Below are 20,501 nucleotides of genomic sequence, written 5' to 3'. Positions count from 1 at the left end.
ACCTCTTATGAAGAATAGGAAGAATGTTTGTTGATGTCATTATCTCTTTATGACTCAGTCTTTTTTTTTTTTTTTCATAGTCGTCTTATGAGCATAGTGTCAGCACTTTTTCCGAAAGGTTCACGTAGTGTGGTTCCTCGTGATACACCTCTCAATATATTTGTGAAGATTATCCAGTTCATTGCTCAGGTAAGTGCCTTACCTCACAATAACTGAAGTAATTTGGAGTTTTAAAATTTGTTACACATCTAAAAGCGTGATAACAGAACTCAAGGGGACCCACAGGTGGAGCACTTAATTTAGGAAGGGTCAAGGAAGTATTTCTCAGTCCTGCTGTTGCTCCATTGACTAATTACTTCCTGAGTATCTCCAAAGGTTTTTGGCAAATTGTTTTCTCATGCATTCATCTAGTTTCTTAGGTACAGATACTAGAATCCACAGTAGCTAGTTGAACCCAAAGGGAGCTTTGAAGGAATATAGATGGTTCACAGAATCGAATCACTGGTAGGACTACGAATGACTAAGAGGAAATTGCAGAATTGGGCTATCGAGGTAGCTGTAGCCTCTGCCATAGACAAAAAGCTGCCAAATTAGGAAGTCATCACAGTTCTTTCAGAATCCTGCTGCTGCCATGGTCCCCACTAGTAGAGGATTCCTTCCTTCCTGTCCTCCTCCTCTTCCTCCTATACGTCAGTTCCCAAAGACTCACATGAGTATACCAGTTGGTAGGGTCTAAATCACATCCTAAAGCCCACTGCTCTGAGGCATTCTGAGAAATACAATTTTAGCTTTCTAGTCTCTGCTAGTAAAGGAAGGTTTATTAGAAGGGGATTAAACAGGTGCTGAGCAAGCAGATCCAGGGTTTTGGTCACATTCCCTTTGGGGACATCAGCCCTGGAAGAAGCATAGGTAAGGTTACTTCATCAGCTAAGGAAAATGCTTTGATTCCAGAATATTCATTGTGGTCTCTTTGAACTAAAACTGTGACAATTTCGATGATCTGTAATGTTATTTTTAACAGTAAAGAAATAAGGAATATTTAAACAAAATGAATACATTTCTATTTACGGCAGCCCAGAACTAATGATAATTGGATGGATATAAATGTGTCAGTAAGGTGAATGAAAGCAAACTGTGCTTTAGATCTAGTGTTTAGTGGGGTGCCTGATCATGTGACTCTTGATTTCAGCTCAGGTCATGATCTCACAGTTTGTGAGTTCGAGTCCCATGTTGGGGGCTGAGCTGACAGCGTGCTTGGGATTCTCTCCCTCCATCTCTCTCTCTGTCCTTCCTCCTCTCTCTCTCTCTCTCTCTCTCTCTCAAATTAAATAAATAAATAAATAAATAAATAAATAAATAAATAAACATTAAAAAAGAAAAAGATCTAGTTATTTACAAAACTTTTGCCATTGGCTCACATCTCTTTCCTTTCTCTTGCCCTCGGATCTTGTCCACCCCCTTGGATTAATCACCTTATACCAACACTCCATGAAAACTATGTAACTCCTGTCAGACATCAGCTAATCTTACTGATCTTCTTTTTCCTTGGAGATTTCCTTCCTGGAGACCTATTCTTACCGTCCCTGTGTGAACTCACCACTCGCTAGGCCTGCCGCATGCCTGTTGTTTCGGGACTCCCTTTTGCCATCATTCTGGGAATTTCTTCACTTAGATTTTTGAATATGATTTTGCTAAATGAATGTTTAAAATGTTTATCCTGTTTGTTGGGGCATTAAATCATTTGATAAATAATATATTTATAATCATTTTTTTTAAAAATCTTAATTCATACGTATTTTTCTTTTGTCCACCTAGATCTTACGGATACAAACCTGGTGCCATTATATGTATGATTCTTAACATGATACCCAACATATAGTAGTAGAAAGTTATAAAGATGTCTTGATTGCTCTTTTTTTCTAGGAACGTTTGGATTTTGCAATGAAAGAAATAATATTTGATCTTCTCAGTGTTGGAAAATCTACTAAAACTTTCACCATTAATCCAGAGGTAAAAAAAATTATTATCCTATCTCAAAATCTTTTTATTTAAACTTTTTTTTAGAGCAGTTTCTGGAATCAGAACTCTCAAGCTCAAATCTCTAGTTAGAAGCTTTACTTATAATTACTAGTGTGATGATCTAGGACCAATTATTTCACCTTTCTGATAGCCAACTCAATTTTAGCAGTAGTTTCAAGTAGGGTGAAAAATTATCAAGGGAGGATGTTTTCCAGATGAGTCAGCGTAGCTGACTTCTAAGGTTGTGACATGAGCTCAGGTTTCATTTATTAATATCAGTATCAGATTTTTAAAAATAAATATCATTTACTTTACATTTATTGAGCACCAAAAATGTGTCAGGCACTGCTGTAGGTGTTAGAGACAACATGGGCAAAAATCCTTTTCCCCAGAGGGAGATTGATAAAAATAAAAAGGCAAAAGAATTAAATATTAAATATTCCCCACTTCTGTGGCCCTGTTATTCACTTAGTAAACCCTAACTCACTCATTAGACATTACATTTTTAGATTGTTCAAAAGATTTTGCAAGTAACATTGGAGAATATAAAAAGGTTATCTCTTTATTTCTTTAAAATTACTGTGCTGGTCCTTCTCATAATCAAATCCTAAAACATACATTTATGTAGTTAACAAAGAAGTTGGAAAGTTGTTGAAGCTTTTCGTTTGTAGGATTTTTAAGATACATGAATAATTTTTTCTAGGTATATACAGTGAGCAGAAATGAGAAATGAGTGTTTTTATAGATGATATACTGAATGTGGTTTCCAGCGTCAAAATCATGTAATGAGATTTTCTTGAACATCCATTTTCAAAAATGGCTTCTCCCATTGAATAAATTTATTTCTGAATATAATTTTTTCCCTCACTGAAGCTCTTACGCTAGGAGTAAAAGAGTGGGAGTTCTGTGTTTTGTTGTTCTTTTCCATGGGCTTACTCTGTTAGTATTATCGTCAGTCTCCATTTTCTCTTCAGAATCTTTTTAAGCTTGCGAGAGCTAGTTTAGTTAAAGCCAGAAAAAAAATTATCCATTAATCCATTTAATCAAACACAAGCAAATTGCAACACACCAAAAGAATGAGTACGTGCGGGTCCTTCTGTGAAACCCAGTACATTATGGAGCTTTCCCACTTCTTCAAGATGTTTTCTGTGACTATGTGACATGACCATGTGATGTTTAGACTGAGGGAGGGCACCAGTACTATGTTGTATATAAAGATGAGGAAAGCTTAAAATCTTAATCTTATTTAAATTAAAAAAAAAACCATAAATAAAAGTTTTATTGTCTTCCTGTATTCCAGCGAGCTATCTTGCACATCCATGGGGATGCACACACCTACCTTAGAGACCAGTGGCGTAGGTCAGAAAAAATGGCAGCTTGGGCGGAGACAGTGGTGGTGCAGATGGAGAGAAGAGTGCCAACTGAGAAAAGAAACATTGAGAAGGGACCTTGTTTGAGGGGAAAGTACATTTGGCTTGAATGAGTCAAACCTGAGACATCTTTTTGACATCCAGGTAGAGATGTCAAGTGGGTCTGAGGGTCCGAGTTCAGAGAATTGAGGCTTAAAATTGACAGGTGATGTGGTGTGGGTGCTAACTGAAGCCATGTAGATACATGAAGTTGCTTTGGGAGAGAAAACATGAGGAGAGGAGACGGTAGCTGAAGACCTCGTCTTGAAGCAGTCCAACATTGGCCCTGCGGCTAAAGGAGGCCAAACCTGAAGTGCCAGCAGAGATGACTCAGCCAGCCATGGCACAGATGAATCAGAGGAAGGAAGTGTTTCAAGAAGAGAAGGAATAGTTGACAGTCCTGTGCTGCTGAAAAGTCAAACAGGCTGCAGGCAAACCGACCACTCTTTTGAGCAGAATGGTCACTGATAAGTGAGAGTTGCCTCAGGAAAACATTATGGGGGGGGGGGGGACTTGCTTCATTAAGATGAGCATAGCTAACAGCAGGTAACAGAATGTCCCCGGTGGAAAGGAAATGTTGAAGACACAAGCAAGAGAAGGGGTCATTGGTGGTGTACCATTCCCATTCCCAGGAAAGCAAGAGCAAATGGAATTCTAACAACCAGGAAGCCCAGTGCCCCCTAAGACTGTCATAAGATCAAAGGAGAGGGAGAAGAGGTGTTAGTTACCATAGTGAGAGACTGAGGACAGTTGATGGTTTTTTTCTTTCTGTGAAGTAGGAGATCTGTCATCCGCCTAGAGAGGGGAGGGGATGGTAGGAGGGTAGGACTGCTGAGGAAGGAAGGAAGGAAGAAAGGAAGGAAGGAAGGAATGCAGGAAGAGGTTTGAAATAAGCTTTATAGAGAATAGGAGAGCCAGTTGACCTCAAGTGAAGGGACGGCATTTGGGAATTTGATAGTAAAACAAATTGTAATGCCTCAACTAGTTAAACAATGTTGGGCAGAAAGGTTGGTTGTCCTCCCGGGCCTTCCTGCCCCCCCCCCCCACCCAGTGTTAATTGATGAGGTGTTTTTAACAAGAAAAAAGGATATTTTCTGACCTTCTGATTTCATTCTGAAACTTTTTTTTCCTGAAGAGAATGAACATAGGCCTGAGAGTCTTCCTTGTAATAGCAGACAGTTTGCAGCAGAAGGACGGAGAGCCACCGATGCCAACAACAGGGGTCATCCTTCCCTCAGGAAACACTCTCCGTGTAAAGAAAATTTTTCTCAATAAAACGTTGACGGACGAGGAAGCAAAAGTCATAGGTTGGTGTTAACTCAGCCAGACAATTTGCTTTGTGATACAATTTAATATTCCTTTGGAAACATTTATGATCAAATCTAAAATGAATATATTTGTCTAGTGTGGTTATTCCAGTAGAGAGTGATAGAAAAATGAATACAGGTTTGATAATACCTCTGAGTTTTCATATGAAGAGTCTTCCAGTTTGGTCTTTATTTTCTTACATGATACTGTTCACTGCCTTTTGTACTTCCTTCCAAGTAATTTTAGTTCCGTGCTTAAGTTTTATATATTCTGTCCAGTACACTAACGATGATCATTAGGGAGAAGAGTGTATCACAGTTGAAATTCCTTTCCTTGGTGACACCAATAAGCTGATGCCATTTAAAGATAGGCTTTTATTTTTTATGGGAAGTAAGTATGACTGTTCTTTATCTAATTTCTGACATTTTGTAACCGTGACGTTTTTTCTCTAGGAATGTCAGTGTACTATCCTCAAGTGAGAAAAGCATTAGATAGCATTCTCAGACATTTGGACAAAGAAGTTGGGAGACCAATGTGTATGACTAGCGTGCAGATGTCCAATAAGGAGCCTGAAGATATGATTACGTATGTAGGAAGCTCTTTCCCTTCGTTGCCATTTCAGTTTTCATAAAAGGGCACACGTGATTGATTCTTGCTTGCTCCCTTACTCTCTCCTTTGCAGCTGTCCCATATTGCTCCCTGCTGTGGGTGTTGATATAGCAAATCCTTCCGCCTGCTCAGTTGTATTCTTCAAAGTGTTATCAAACTAGCATAAGTAGCAGAAGTCATCCTGGATCTGTTTAGCTGTCAGTGACGAGGCCCTATACTCATTCCATGACCGATAGATAAATCCGAGTTACCTTTGATATGTGTGGATGTAGTTGTCTTATTAAGTCAAACACCTACTCTTAATTTCCAGAACCCCAATAAACAAAAAAGAAAACGTGAAAATCTCCTGGTAACAAAAAGTACAGAGGGGAATAACGGGAGTAGTGTTTTCAAGACAGGGCCTCAGGCCCCTGGGTCACCAGGCTTGTCGCTGCTTGCCGTCCGGCATCTTTTTTCCTTGATGTTAGGGACTTTCTCCTCGGGAGGATGTATTGATTATATGGCAGTAACTTGTTTTATTTGCTAGTCAGTATCCACATATCCTGTAATAAGGCAGGACTTTTTTTTTTTATATTAATGTCCGCATCACAGGTTTTAGAACACCAAGCTGGATATTTGATCTCTCAATTTAACTAATACACAGTTACTGTATACTAGCGTCTACTAATGTCTCCGAGAACTTCTCCAGTGTTGACATTTTTTGTCCCCCTCTGCATCACTTCCTCTGGAAAATCTACGTCACAACCACTTCCTCACTGTGTGAATGAGTCTGCCCTCCCTGGGCTCCTCTCTGGCTGTGTGCATGGAGTCTGCTAACATTCCCTGCCGGCTCTTTCCTCTGTACCTCCTGTAAAGTTTCATTCGAATTTCACTCACAGGGGTATCACTTTTCCTTTCTCTGCTGCACTTTAGTCTTTATTGGCCAGTTTCTTCCCTTGATTATCCATGTTTGCAAAGTATCACCTGAGTTTTATCGCTGGAGACCAGGAGGCAACATAGTTATACTTTGCTGTCTGTGTGAACAAGTAACAAATGTGCAGTGACCAATCACAACAGACTTGGGAAAAGTGACATGATTGGGGTGCCTGGCTGGCTCAGGTGGAAGAGCAAACGATTCTTGGTCTCGAGGTCTTGAGTTCGAGCCCCATGCTGGGTGTAGAGATTACTTTAATAAATAAAACTTAAAAAAAAAAAAAGTGACACAAGTAGGGATTATGATGCACATCTGTTTATTTACATAGTGATTTGCAGGGAAACTGGTATTATTTAATCAACTCATTGGAACTGAAATTCATGCATATTGGAACCATCTGAAGAGAACACTGACTATATAAAATCTCTAAGAGTAGGTAGCAAGTCTTTTGCCACTATAAAGAATACTGACCCCAGTACGTTAAGCGTCCAAATTCTTTTCTACATGAGAATTTTTTAGCCCACCTTAAGAACAATTTGGATAAAATAAACTAAGATCCTCATCTTGAAATATAGACCAAAATAAAAACAAAAACCAGGGTGTTAAGAGATTAGATATTTAAAGTAAAAATTAAAAAATCATTGAATAACTAGAAGAAAATATAGTAGAAATAAATTGTATCAAGCCTCTGGAGAAGCCAAGATTTTCAAAATTGACATTAATTCTGTGAACATTTAAATATGTGTATTTGTGTGTGTGTGTGTGTGTGTGTGTGTGTATTCTGAAAATAAAATGAAAAGAACAGACAATACCAACAATAGAATATGAGAATGTCTTTTTTAAGACCCTCGTTAATGTATAATAATAAATGAAAAAAATTATTTTTGTTGGGGCACCTGGGTGGCTCAGTTGGTTAAATGTCTGACTCGATTTCGGCTCAGATCATGATCTCCTGGTCGTGAAGCAGAGCCCCACCCTGGGCTCCACGCTGAGTGCAGAGCCTGCCAAGATTCTCTCTCCCTCTTCCTCTGCCCCTTCCCTGCTTGCTCTCTCTCTCTCTCTGTCTCTCTCTCTCAAAAAAAATTTTTTTAATTAATTTTATAGGTTCCTAAAATAACCAATACTTGGTTATTTAATAATCTCATTGTTACTTATTATGACTTAGTAATTAAATAGTCTTTATTCGGGCACCTAGGTGGCTCAGTTGGTTGAGCATCTGACTTCGGCTCGGGTCATGATCTCGTGTCTGTGGGTTCAAGCCCCGCATCGGGCTGTGTGCTGACAGCTCAGAGCCTGGAGCCTGCTTCAGATTCTGTGTCTCCCTGTCTCTCTGCCCCTCCCCTGCTCATGCTCTCTCTCTCTCTCTCTCTGTCAAAAATAAATAAAACATTAAAAAAATTTTAAATATTCTTTATTCAAGGTTAGATATTAATTTAATTTAATTTAATTTAAAATAATTGTATTCCACATAATTTACTTAAATACAATTTATTATTTAAACATAATCATTTCTGTAGTTTTCTAATTATTGAAAATCTTTTTGCTTGCTAGCTATATTTTCTTTCCTGTTATTTCTTTATTCTTTTGTCTATTTATAAACTGATAATTATTTGCTGGGTTTGTATGAATTCTTTTTTATAGTAAATACATTAAACTTTTTTAGGGGGAGGGGACTCCTACTTTCTGTAATTATTTTTCCAAGTTTGCTTTCATTGCCTAACATATGTAATAAGCGTATTAAATCCTGTTGTATATTTTTCAGAGGGGAAAGAAAACCCAAAATTGATTTGTTTAGGACTTGTGTTGCTGCTATTCCAAGGCTGATTCCTGATGGTATGAGCAGAACTGACCTCATTGAATTGTTAGCAAGGTAACTGAGAATCACTCTTTGCTATGTTAATTTTTACCTCTTTCAATCCCTTTAAACTTCGAATACACTCCTGTTACTGTTGTCACTAACAGAGTAATAAGGACACGTTCAGTACTTTACTTGATCCACTTTCTAAACTTGCATTGTGTCTTTTGTGTTTTGTGAACACATTCTCCCCACTCATTTTTAACTTTTAAAGTTCTTTTGGATTCCTCTCTACAAATCCTACTTTTCGATTTCCTATCTTTCCTTCTAGTGTGTTTCTTAGGATTTCGATAACATGTTATTCCTGAATAGATGTGTGGTGATGCCCATTAGGCAGTTAACTGCCGTGTTAACTCTTGAAGCCATTTCTATAGCTCGTTTTCACTTATTTTTCCTATTGTGGAGCCCGCAGGGTTCAAGTTTGTGCTTCTGTTTCCTCTGTTGGGTTTGTCATAGCTTTATAGAGTAAGAAATAACATGACAACCAAATGTAAATACTTGCTTCCAAAGCTAATTCTAAGTTGAGGGGAAGGCTTGTTGGAAGCTGCTTTGTCGATGTACGTAGGGATTCCGTAGGTAAGGGGTCAGCAAGCTGCTTCTGTAAGGATGACATAGTGAGTATTTTAGGATTTGCAGGTCATATGGTCAGCATCACAGCTGCTCCTCTCTGCAGTGCAGGGCAAAAACAGCCACGGACCTCATGGAAAGGAGGGGGTGTGACTGTGTTCCCATGGTGCCTCATACATTCTGGCCCTTGAGTCATGGTCTGCTTGCCCCCACTCTAAATGAAAAGCCAGGTGTAATGACTGTCACAGAGCAGTGATACTTGACTGTACTGAAAGATGTTTACTCCCTGCCAAGCACTTACCACGGACTTAAGTTAAATTCGCCGTGAACAGTTAATAGACTTCTCTAGCAACCCCTTTGACCTCCTCTGTGAAAACACCTAGCACTGCACACAGCCATCACTATCCTGTCCTCAACCTTTGCAGGTTGCCATCGAGATACAGAATGGCATTTGTCTCTATTCAGGATGACGAGGAGAGAAAAGGAGTTACTTGGAGACTTTGCACCATGAGATAAATTCATCCCTTTGCACTCTCTTAATTTTTTGCTGTGAATTGAAGAGTTGCAAAGTTCATGTCAGCGTTAGGGAAGGAAAAGAGGTGTAATGATTTGTAATGTTATTCTTGGGAAAACAGTAAACAGCTCTCACTCAGTTGCACTCTTTCTACTCGCCCTAATTTAACTCGCCTGCACATTTGTGGCTTAATGGTCCCGTATCCCCCCGCCAAAATGAAACTCCCTCTACAAGGGTCAGGGATGGAGGAGCCTGGTGAAGGGAGCAAACATCTGAACAGTAAATGACAGCTTTGCAACTTGATTTACTTTGCATCCTTTTCCTGTGATATTAATTAACTAATTAGCTTACTTCAGCAGAAAGGAAGATTCTGCGTTCTGCTCTATTTTGTCCCCCATTCTGATCATTTGGAATTGCAATGTCTAAATCTTGTTTTTGTTTGGTTTTTAAAGCAAGTAAGCAAAACAAAGATGCATTTGTAGACCTGTATGCTATGTCTAAAGAAAGTTAATTCTTCTGCCTTAAATTAGCCAGGCCACCCTGTTGTTCTCTACACAGTGGTGAACTCATGCGTGTATAGCATGAGTTACACAGATAGGTGTAAGATGGGCATGAAGATTTAAGGGATGTTGAAATAACCTTTAAAGTCAGCATCGTGGAGACAGTCACTGTGCCTCCACAGTACCTCCCTTGGTGCCGCTATCAGAGACAGAACGCTGGGCTAGAGATCCTTAATCTGATCCCCTGTGATGGCTCTGACGGGCTGCTCTCACTGGTGCCACTTCGTGGGGCTAACTGCAAGTCTGTCTAGCTGTAGTAAGTTTTCTCTTCGGTCTCATTGCCGGTTGAAGGTTGGCTTAGTGAAGACCAGAACTGAGTTCAGCAGGGTGAAGACTGTGACGTCTCCTTCCACCTAAAGCCCACGGCTTTCCTCCTCTGTCCGTGAGGATGACTCCACCCTCGCAGCTTCCTAAGCATGTAGTTGTGGCACGTGCTTAATATCACCTATTAACCTTACTCGTTCAAGCTGTTTCCAACACTGATGCATGTGTTTTGATGGTCAGTCGCTAAAGTAATCCTGTTCAGCCCCAAATCAGAAACTCCTGCTCACAGAGTATTACATATTGGTAGCTTCACTACTGGGGCCATCTTTTATGGTTTTCTTGTTGATCGTTCTCTTTATGTTCTGGTAAAACCCATTAGCTCATATTATGTTCATGTCCTCCGATTGTTTTGGTATCTCTAAAAGGTAATTTTATACAGCCTCTTCTCTAATTTGCTTAGATTTAAACTCCCTTTAGGGACTTCCGTGTTAGATCAACCTTTTTCCCCTCAGGTGCACTCCATTTATATTACTGCAAATTTACTCTCATGCTCACCTTCAAGAATTATCTCCGTTAACTTGATTTCATCTGGGTTTATTCTATTTTCTTGTTCACAATCGGCCATCTTATAGTTTAACTGTAACCTCAGCAGCATGAAAAGGACAGAGACAAATCATTTTCTTTCCAGTGATAGTAAAGGACTACATAACTGTGAAATAATGCTTAGATATTATATGAGCAGATATAATTTTTGACTACAAGAAAACAGCATTTTAAGGATTAAAGAATTTTTAAAATGTAATTCTGATACGCTGATCTGTATTTTTTCAAGTGCATTTTCATTATGATCAAACTTTCCTGAAGTTTTTTAAAAACACCAATATTAATAGATTCATATGTGAATTTAAACATGAGAATAACCTAAGGGTGAATATACAAAAAAAAGGGAACATTGGTTCCCATCCTCCTACTTCTTACAAACCAGGGAGGAGGACATCTTTTTTTAAGTTCTTAGTTTTAGGTTTTAGATGATGAAACTACGTGGAAGGTTCTGAGGTTTGCTAATGGAATTTTGTTCTTGGTAGGCTCACAATTCATATGGATGAAGAACTACGTGCTCTGGCTTTCAATACCCTGCAGGCACTAATGCTTGATTTTCCAGATTGGCGGGAGGATGTTCTTTCAGGATTTGTTTATTTTATTGTTCGTGAAGTGACTGATGTCCATCCCACGCTTCTTGATAATGCTGTAAAGATGTTGGTACAATTAATAAATCAGTGGAAACAGGCAACCCAAATGCACAACAAAAACCAGGACTCCCAGGTACCAGAGTCTTTTGTTTTGTCCCTTTGTATGTGGTCAGTGGTAACTGACCAACAGTCATGTCAATAGCTATTGATTTCTTGCAAACTAAACATTTGATCGGTTTTGTTTGCTTTCGAAGTTTTATAATCCCTAAACTAAACCTCCCTGCAGTTCAGATGTTAAATATAGGGTTCGTGTGTCCAACCTTTCCAACCCTCTTCCTTTCGTAACAGTTGGTTCTGAATGAACACAGAGAGTAGAGGCAATTCTAGCTTACGTTTAGGTTGTTTCCAGTATATTTAAAGCTGATATAACAGTTTTGGGGAGTATTCCATTTGAGTTATTTGATTGTTTTACCCATGGTGCTAGTCCCTGCTTCACATACGTGGTTTGTCTGCTCCTTTACCATGAAAGGTACTCAGCTTCTTGATTTATATAACATATTGCCCTAGAACCTTGGAATTTTAGAGCAGGATCATCTAAACCAATCTAGCTCGCAGCCTTCAGTGAGCATGGAGAGGAGCCCAAGAACCCCTATTTCCAACACGCTCCTAGGTGATGCCATGCTGCTAGTCTACACTTTGAGTTCAAGTTGTCCCAACTCAGTCCCTTCATTTTCCACATAGAAGTGTTAGGCCAAGAGTGATTAACAGTGTCAGCTCCAAGTTTACAAAGTAACCAGAGAATGCCAGAAGCTCCATACACAATTCATATTTAGACTGCCAGTTAAAAAGCTTTTTATCTCTGTGTACACTGTTACATTTTTTTTTTTAATGTTTATTTTTGAGAGAGAGAGAGGATGAGCAGGGGAGGGTCAGAGAGAGGGTAACAGAGGATCCAAAGCGGGCTCTGCACTGACAGCAGCGAGCCCAATGTGGGGCCCAAGCTCATGAACCAAATCACGAGATCATCACCTGAGCTGAAGTCGAAAGCTCAACCGACTGAGCCACCCAGGTGCCCCTGCGGTGTTACATTTTTGTGAATTAAATATTATTTAAGTTACTTGAGCTGAGGCAGACCTATAGCTATAATGTATATAATTTGGTTTATTCTTTAATTAATGGTTATACTGGAATGTCTACACATACTCTTTTGTTTGATTTTTAACTTCTTTTTATTTTTCAAGCATGGTGTGGCTAATGGAGCTTCTCATCCCCCTCCTCTGGAAAGGAGCCCGTATTCCAACGTATTCCATGTGGTCGAAGGGTTTGCACTTGTCATTCTCTGTAGCAGTCGACCTGCGACTAGGAGATTAGCTGTCAGTGTCCTTAGAGAAATACGGGCTTTGTTTGCACTTTTGGAAATACCTAAGGTAAGATTTAGGTATATCATTTAATTATCTAATGAAAGTACATAAAAACTATTCTTTTGTTCATTCTGTTGCTACCATGCAGGCATAACTTAACTTATAACAAAGTAACAAAGGCTTTTTGACCTGGTCTAAACTAACCCAGCTGCCTTCAATTCCATTTGTAGCAAATAGTGCTGATGTGCAGTTTTTTTATGTTTTCTTAGGTTTGGCTTTTCTTAATCATTCCTAAATATTTTTAGACATGTGCTCGCTTTTTTATAGGGTGATGATGAATTAGCCATAGATGTGATGGACAGGCTGAGCCCATCCATTCTTGAGAGCTTCATACATCTCACTGGAGCTGATCAGGTAACTGTCATGATTTCATGCTATTCAGTCTTGCCTTGGAACTTTAGACATACATACATGCATACGTGAATTTCCTTTACAAATATAATGCATTGAAGAGTATTTTATGCCCAAGTTGTAATTAATTTGACTCATTAAGATGGAGAAAAACACTTTGTTAGCAAATGCAACTAAACTTTCTTAGCTGGGCTTGATTTTTTTTTTTTTTTTTCAACGTTTATTTATTTTTGGGACAGAGAGAGACAGAGCATGAATGGGGGAGGGGCAGAGAGAGAGGGAGACACAGAATCGGAAACAGGCTCCAGGCTCTGAGCCATCAGCCCAGAGCCTGACGCGGGGCTCGAACTCACGGACCGCGAGATCGTGACCTGGCTGAAGTCGGACGCTCAACCGACTGCGCCACCCAGGCGCCCCACTTTTTTTTTTTTTTTTTTTTTACGAAGGTCTTACATTAAGACTTCAAGATGGACATAAAAATAACCATCAAACTTTACTACTTGAAGATTCTTTTTTGTTCCTGTTTGGAACACATGGACAAGGTTTCTAGGCTTTGAGTGTAACACTTAGCTCTTATAATTCACAACTTAATGTATAACCAAGGGAGATAGTAATACAATTTTGTAAACCTAAGAGATCAATTATAAATCTTTTCAGTTTAAAGAATTCTGCTTTAGATTATTAACTACGATTTATGCCAACAAAAAGAATAATGAATGACTCTTCTCATGCCTACATGCCTGGCTTATAATGGGTATTTTTGTAAATATCTATTGAATGATAGAGTGAATTGGACCTCTGTTCAGTTTAAGACTTTGTTGTGTCTTTGTTGTTGTTTGAATGACACATAAGTTGCTCTGAAGGTAAATCTTTATCTCTTCAGTATAATAGCTTGGAATTATCATTGAACAAATATTTAAGAATATGTACCTCTGGAGAGGAGTCTGTTTTCCTGTCTCTTCTGCCTGTGCATATATAGGGCATGTCAGCATAAAGTTAATGGTCCATTTTTCAGTTCCCTCTTAGTTTTAGTATGCCCATGAAAGTTGATTATTCATATATGAATTATGTAAGTTGTGGTTCTTCACCTTTTTGGTTCATAGATCCTTTTGAGACTAATAAAACCTCTGGAATCTTTCTCCAGAAAAACCCATGTACACATGTACACACAAAAAAACTTTATATGCAATTTCAGGAATTTACTACTCCCTTAAACCTTTCTTGGACCTCATTATTACCTCTGTTCTAGAAACTACCAAGAGGCCACTTAGAGTTTAATGCAATCCATATGGCAAAACTCTGAAACTTACGGAAATGTGCGATAATCCTTTCCTGTTTTCTCTACGCAGACTACTTTGCTGTATTGCCCTAGCTCGATAGATTTACAGACATTAGCAGAATGGAACTCTTCTCCTATCAGCCACCAGTTTGATGTGATCAGCCCATCACACATATGGGTATTTGCACATGTGACCCAAGGCCAAGACCCATGGATTATAAGTCTCTCCAGTTTTTTAAAGCAAGAAAACCTTCCCAAACACTGCTGTACAGCTGTGAGCTATGCTTGGATGTTTGCATACACAAGACTTCAGTTATTGTCCCCACAGGTTGATATAAAGTAAGTTGTTTTCCTAGTGTAAATTTTAGAATGTGTAGACTGTCAGTTTTTATAAGTACGTATTTGAAAAGTTGTACAAGTTGGAAATTCCACAAGTAAATAACCTGCCATAACGGACTGATGTATAAGGGGAGGAGACGAAAGATGTAAAGGATGTAGTCTCATAATCCCTTCATCCTTTTCATGTAATTCAGTCTCACCAAATTGTTGGTTCACTTAATAGCCCAGTGCTTGGTACATAGTATGTGTCTGATGAATCTGTACTGAAGAATTAAGGAGCAGAGGATCTGGAGAGGAGTGTGGATCTGGATATAGATGAGCGTATAGAGGAAGGGTGCAAAGTGAAGAGACACCAAGCACAGTGACCTTACTTTTCCTGATGACATTATAAGGAAGTCATCTGCTGACAGGGATTAGTGATGATGGCATTGGGGATAATGGCAAAGATTTGGAATAACTGATGATGTGATAGGGTGTTAAACAAGGTCATCGTAAACTGCAGTTAATTTCTTCTTGCTCTTAAGTATAGTATTTTTGAACCTGAATTTGAGTTCCCGATTTCACTTTATCCAGTACTTTTTATCAGATCACATGGAATGAGGCCACTCATCATATAAGTTGCCCGTATAAACCCAACCCCTGGATGAACCTAACACCTTAGGGTCATTAAAGGCTCTCCAAACCTGGCTCTAGTCTGTACTTTCCCCTTACTTTCTGTCATGCTGTCCATGTGTTCTTAGGTTAGAACCACACAAACTTCTCCAAGTTCACCGCATGTGACTACAGTTTCCACTATCTTGAGTTTTAGTTCACATGAACCTAGAATGCCTTTTGTCTTCTCTGTCTTCTGTATGTCGACATCTGCTGTATCTCAAATTCCACCTTATTTTTAAAGCCTTCTCTTATATCTCCCAACCCAGAGTAATCATTCCTTCTTTTGGATTTGAATATAGATATTTTTGGTTTTTCTATATGTGTATCCATGCTTATTATGTATCTATATAGATTCTCAGGTATTATGTAGCAAGTATTATTTATTTAGTGGAAATTGACACTTGCCACCTTGCATAACATTAATGACCTTATCTTAGTCTCCCCTAATTACCATGTTTTAAATTAGAAGCTCCTCTCCTACTACCATTCTCTATCTCCTCTATCATTCTTCATCACAGTTGGCACTATCTGACGTTGTTTTATTCATTTCTGTATTGTATATCTTCCGCAGTACTCATGATGGTAGTGATTTTTTTTTAAGTTTATTTTTACTTATTTTTGAGACAGAGAGAGAGAGAGAGAGAGAGAGAGAGCGAGAGCCAGGGAGGGGCAGAAAGAAAGGGAGAGAGAGAGTCCCAAGCAGGCTCCGTGCTGTCAGCACAGAACCTGATGCAAGGCTCGAACTCATGAATGGTGAGATCCTGAGCCAAGATAAAGACTTGGTCACTCAACCAACTGAGCCACCCAAGTGACCTGCTGGTAGTGATTTTTAACAGGGTTGTTTTATTTTGTTTTTACTGCTGCCACAATATTTTCTAAAACAGTAAAACACTGTTGATGAATTAATGAAGTGATATGTTTGCTTTGTTTATCTTAATATATAAATATACTGAAGCTAAGGACTCTGTGTTAGTATTTTTCTGTTTTGTTTTCCTCTCATTCCTTAATCCCAATAGAATTTGGTGTTTGGAAAGATTTATGGAATTGTTCCAACATATTTTATTGGTCTGTTGTTTCAAGACAGAAATTTGACAGAATCCTTAAAAATGTGGATACTCTTTTGACACTGCAGTTCCATTTTTAGGAATTTACCCAAGAAAATAATTAAAATTTTATTATAATTAAGCATATATTCAAATGTATAGTGTTGTGTATTATAGGGAAAAATTTCTATTAGTTAAAATGCCCAATAATGAAAATTCAGACAACAAAACCTGATCTCTATAGTAATATAGCATACAGTCATCAAAAATGATGTCGCACTGGGGCACCTGGGTGGCTCAGTCGGTTGAGTGTTCGACTTCGGCTCAGGTCATGATCTCGCGGTTTGTGAGTTCGAGCCCCGCGTTGGGCTCTGTGCTGACAGCTCAGAGCCTGGAGCCTGCTTTGGATTCTGTGTCTCCTTCTCTCTCTCTGCCTCTCCCCCACTTGTGCTCTGTCTGTATCAAAACTAAATAGATGTAAAATAAAAAAAAAAAAAATTAAAAAAAATGATGTCCCAGAAGTATAGTCTTTTAGTGTAAGATGTTTAAAACACGTTAAGTACATACAAAAAAAAAAACAGTATTGTTCAGTTTTTGTGAGTTAAAGGAGATATATTCAACATGTTTGTATATGAATTGAAGATTTGTAAAAGAATATACTGTGCTTACTTGGATGTGGGATAAAGGGGATTTTCATTTTGTTTTCATGTGTTGTTTTTTTTTTTTCCACGTCGAGCATGTATAAGAAGTTATAAAATGTGGCCTGTTGAAATATTAACTTTGGTCACAAGAATAATAGATGATGTTAAAATGATGCTATGTTTTAATTTTCAGTCAAATATGTTATTCATTTATATCTTACCACCATTCCACAGGGCTTTAGCAGCGGTGGTAATAAAACCGTATGTTAACCATCTCTCCTAAATTGATAGCATTTAGCTTTAGTTAAAGAAAACTTCAAAAAATGTCGTGTTGTTTGTATTCACCTGCTTCTCTTGCTGTTTTCCCCCTTAGCAGCCCCATCAATGCTAAGAAAGTGAACACTACCACAAGCAGTGACTCCTACGTCGGCCTGTGGAGAAACTATCTGCTCCTTTGCTGCAGTGCGGCGACATCCACGACCTCTTCAACATCTGCAGGTTCTGTGAGGTGTTCTCCTCCCGAGACGCTGGCGTCTACCCCTGATAGTGGCTATAGCATTGATTCCAAAGTAAGGCTTCCCAACCTGCCACTGAATTTGAATGGCACCATCAAATAATGGTTTTCAAGTGTCTTTTCCAGGACCATAAAGGCATTTGGTTGAAAAGTGTGTTGCTTGTACTAACAATGAAAATAGTGCAAGAAATCGCATGACTATCGATTCCTTACTGGGATCAATTTCATATGTATACACACGAACACTGTTGTACTGATGGAGGGTCATGCTCACTGAATTCATCGTAGTGAATTTTTTAAAGGAATTTTCATCCCCACTTTTCCTTATTTATTTTCTATAGTTTTCACACTTCTCAGTATCCAAAATAAATCGTTTAAATAAATACCTTTGTCGAATTTCCCTAAATTATGTAGTGGTACCAATGATACTTGGTAATAACAGTTGTATAGCCTTCATGCTGTGACACAAAATGTTGCGAGGTGGTTGGAGAAAATTTAGAAAACCTAAGACCTGAGAGTCTTTCTTTAACACCAGTGACTCTTGTAGAAGGAATTTTTTTAAATTGGTTTTTATGGATCAAAAGACATAGACTATCAGATGGAGGGAATCAGCCTATTATCTGATGGTAAGTGTCTGTAAGAAATTAGGAGACCCACAGAGCCCAAATTCTTTTAATGAACTTGCAGTGAAACATTGGACAAGTCATTTAATGTTTTTAGATTATGTGTACCACAGGTGAATTTTGAAGCCCCGTTCACAGAAAAATTCCATCTTTCCATGGCCCTTGATGAAATGTTGATGAAATGTGGATGAAGTGCCAAATTATTTAATTGGATGTACTGTCATTAACGGCTGCTATAAATACCTTTTTTTTTTTTTCAGATTATCGGCATCCCATCCCCTTCATCCTTGTTTAAGCACATAGTTCCAATGATGCGCTCTGAGAGCATAGAGATCACAGAATCCCTTGTTCTAGGTCTTGGCAGGACCAACCCAGGAGCTTTTAGGTAATTATCTTCGTATCTGTTCTCTATGCACTAAACCAGCTGATGTACTGTTGGAGAGAAGGCGTGATAGAGTACTTACTATCTGGACAGTTCATGTCAGTCCTGACATTTAGCAGGTAACTAGCCATGTAACATTTAATGAGTCCTGTAATTTCTCTGATCCTTTATTTCTTCATTTTGACTGAACAGATAAGAATTACCCAATATTCTTCACAGAATGACTGTGAAAATCACATATCTATTCTGTATAAATAGGTTCTAAAAATGATAAAATGCCATGTAAATTTTTAATACTTTTCTGCCTATTTACACAGTGATGTGATTATTTTACAGTTTTGGTCTATTGGCTAAAAGTATCATTTTTCCTGTTCTTATTCAAGAGAATTAGGTTATTTTTTATTTATTTATTTATTTATTTATTTATTTATTTATTTATTTTAATGTTTATTTATTTTTCAGAGAGAGAAAGAGAGAGAGTGAGAGGGAGGGAGGAAGGGGCAGAGAGCGAGGGAGACAGAATCCGAAGCAGGCTCCAGGCTCCGAGCTGTCAGCACAGAGCCCGATGTGGGGCTTGAACCCACGAACCACGAGATTATGACCTGAGCCAAAGTCGTACACTCAACCAACTGAGCCACCCAGGCGCCCTGAGAATTAGGTTATTTGTAAAAGAAATATTTACATACATATTTATGTCATCCTTGATATTTTTTATACTAATGAAAAAAATCCTTCATTTTTGCCTGAGATTCTGCTTGGTCCTTGCCTTGCCTGCTGGGCCTTGTAGTCATTCTTTTGAGATTGTCCTCCATTGATCTCAGGTGATGTTTGATGTTTCATCTCTGAGATAACACATACAGCAGAGACTAGGTTAGCTAATTATTATGTGTCTGTATTTGTGGGGTGGCGTTCATCATAAATGAAGTCTTGGAAAATTATTTTGTGATAAGTAAATACATTATTGTGCTAATGGAAAAAATAGGATCCAAAGATGATCTCAGATTCTTAAAAAACAAATTCTCATAAAGAGAAACAATCCTCAGGCAAAAACTGTAAATATCTGCAGTAGTTTCCATAGATGATGAAATTGTGGATGCATTGTGTTTTCGTATTATCCTTTTTTATTTTTCCAGTTATCCACAATGATCACATTTACAATTCAAAGCCATAACGTAAGCAAAGATAAAGTTATCATTTTCATGAAGTTCATACACTTTAACTCATTAATGCTATTTATAAGAATTAATCCTAAGGAGATAATCAGAAATGAAGGCAAAGATATTCACTAAGGTAGTATTTCTAACAACAAAAATTAGATAAAATTGGGGCACCTGGCCACCTCAGTCAGTAGAGCATGTGACTCTTGATCTTATGGTTGTAAGTTCAAGCTCCACGTTAGGTGTAGAGATTACTTAAAATCTTCAGGAGTGCCTGAGTGGCTTAGTCAGTTAAATGTCCGACATGGGCTCAAGTCATAGTGTCACAGTTGGTGAGTTCAAGCCCCTCATCAGGCTCTGCATTAACACCAAAGAGCCTGCTTGGGATTCTCTGTCTCTGTCTCTCTCTCTCAAAAAAAAAAAAATTTTAGGGACACCTGGGTGGCTCAGTCGGTTAAGCATCCAACTTCAGCTGAGGTCACGATCTCAGAGTTCATGGGTGTGAGCCCCACATTGGGCTCTGTGCTGACAGCTCAGAGCATGGAGCCTGTTTCAGATTCTATGTCTGTCTGCCTGTTTGTCTGTCTGTCTGTCTGCCTTTCCCCTGCTCAAGCTCTGTCTCTCTCAAAAGTAAATAAATATTTAAAAATAATAGTAATAAATAATTTAAAAAGCTTTAAAAAATTACATAAAATTTAATGAATCAGTGAGAAATGAAAGTGGTTAGGAAAATTGTGGTATCCTACTCTATAAAAGAATATTATGAATAAATTAATGGCATTTAAAAGTCATTATGCTATTAATGGGAAAAAAGGATACCATCCCATGTATGATAGGGTTTCAACTATATAAAATGTGTGTGGGCTCAAAATGATGGAACAACAGTCTT

At 38.4% G+C, this 20,501-nt stretch overlaps 1 protein-coding gene across 4 annotated transcripts in view; it reads left to right on the top strand.

Annotated features, from left to right (window-relative positions):
• The window catches only part of FRYL (FRY like transcription coactivator), a 303,326-nt gene that overhangs the window by 194,133 nt on the left and 88,692 nt on the right, over window positions 1-20,501 (top strand). For all 4 annotated transcript variants that reach the window (XM_047091763.1, XM_047091761.1, XM_047091762.1 and 1 more), the window contains 11 exons: window positions 81-189; window positions 1,924-2,010; window positions 4,564-4,735; window positions 5,189-5,321; window positions 8,021-8,128; window positions 11,104-11,341; window positions 12,450-12,635; window positions 12,897-12,983; window positions 14,330-14,598; window positions 17,310-17,505; window positions 18,334-18,458. In XM_047091763.1, coding sequence (XP_046947719.1) covers window positions 81-189; window positions 1,924-2,010; window positions 4,564-4,735; window positions 5,189-5,321; window positions 8,021-8,128; window positions 11,104-11,341; window positions 12,450-12,635; window positions 12,897-12,983; window positions 14,330-14,598; window positions 17,310-17,505; window positions 18,334-18,458 — 1,710 coding nt within the window. The remainder of the gene's footprint in view (window positions 1-80; window positions 190-1,923; window positions 2,011-4,563; window positions 4,736-5,188; window positions 5,322-8,020; window positions 8,129-11,103; window positions 11,342-12,449; window positions 12,636-12,896; window positions 12,984-14,329; window positions 14,599-17,309; window positions 17,506-18,333; window positions 18,459-20,501) is intronic.

Source organism: Lynx rufus, unplaced genomic scaffold (genome assembly GCF_022079265.1).
Source record: "Lynx rufus isolate CCGP_SWC_20201006 ecotype Redwood Valley unplaced genomic scaffold, mLynRuf1.p SCAF_3, whole genome shotgun sequence".
Taxonomy (NCBI): Eukaryota; Metazoa; Chordata; class Mammalia; order Carnivora; family Felidae; genus Lynx; species Lynx rufus.
Note: the sequence above shows the minus strand (reverse complement) of the source record. Positions and strands in the feature narration are given on the sequence as shown.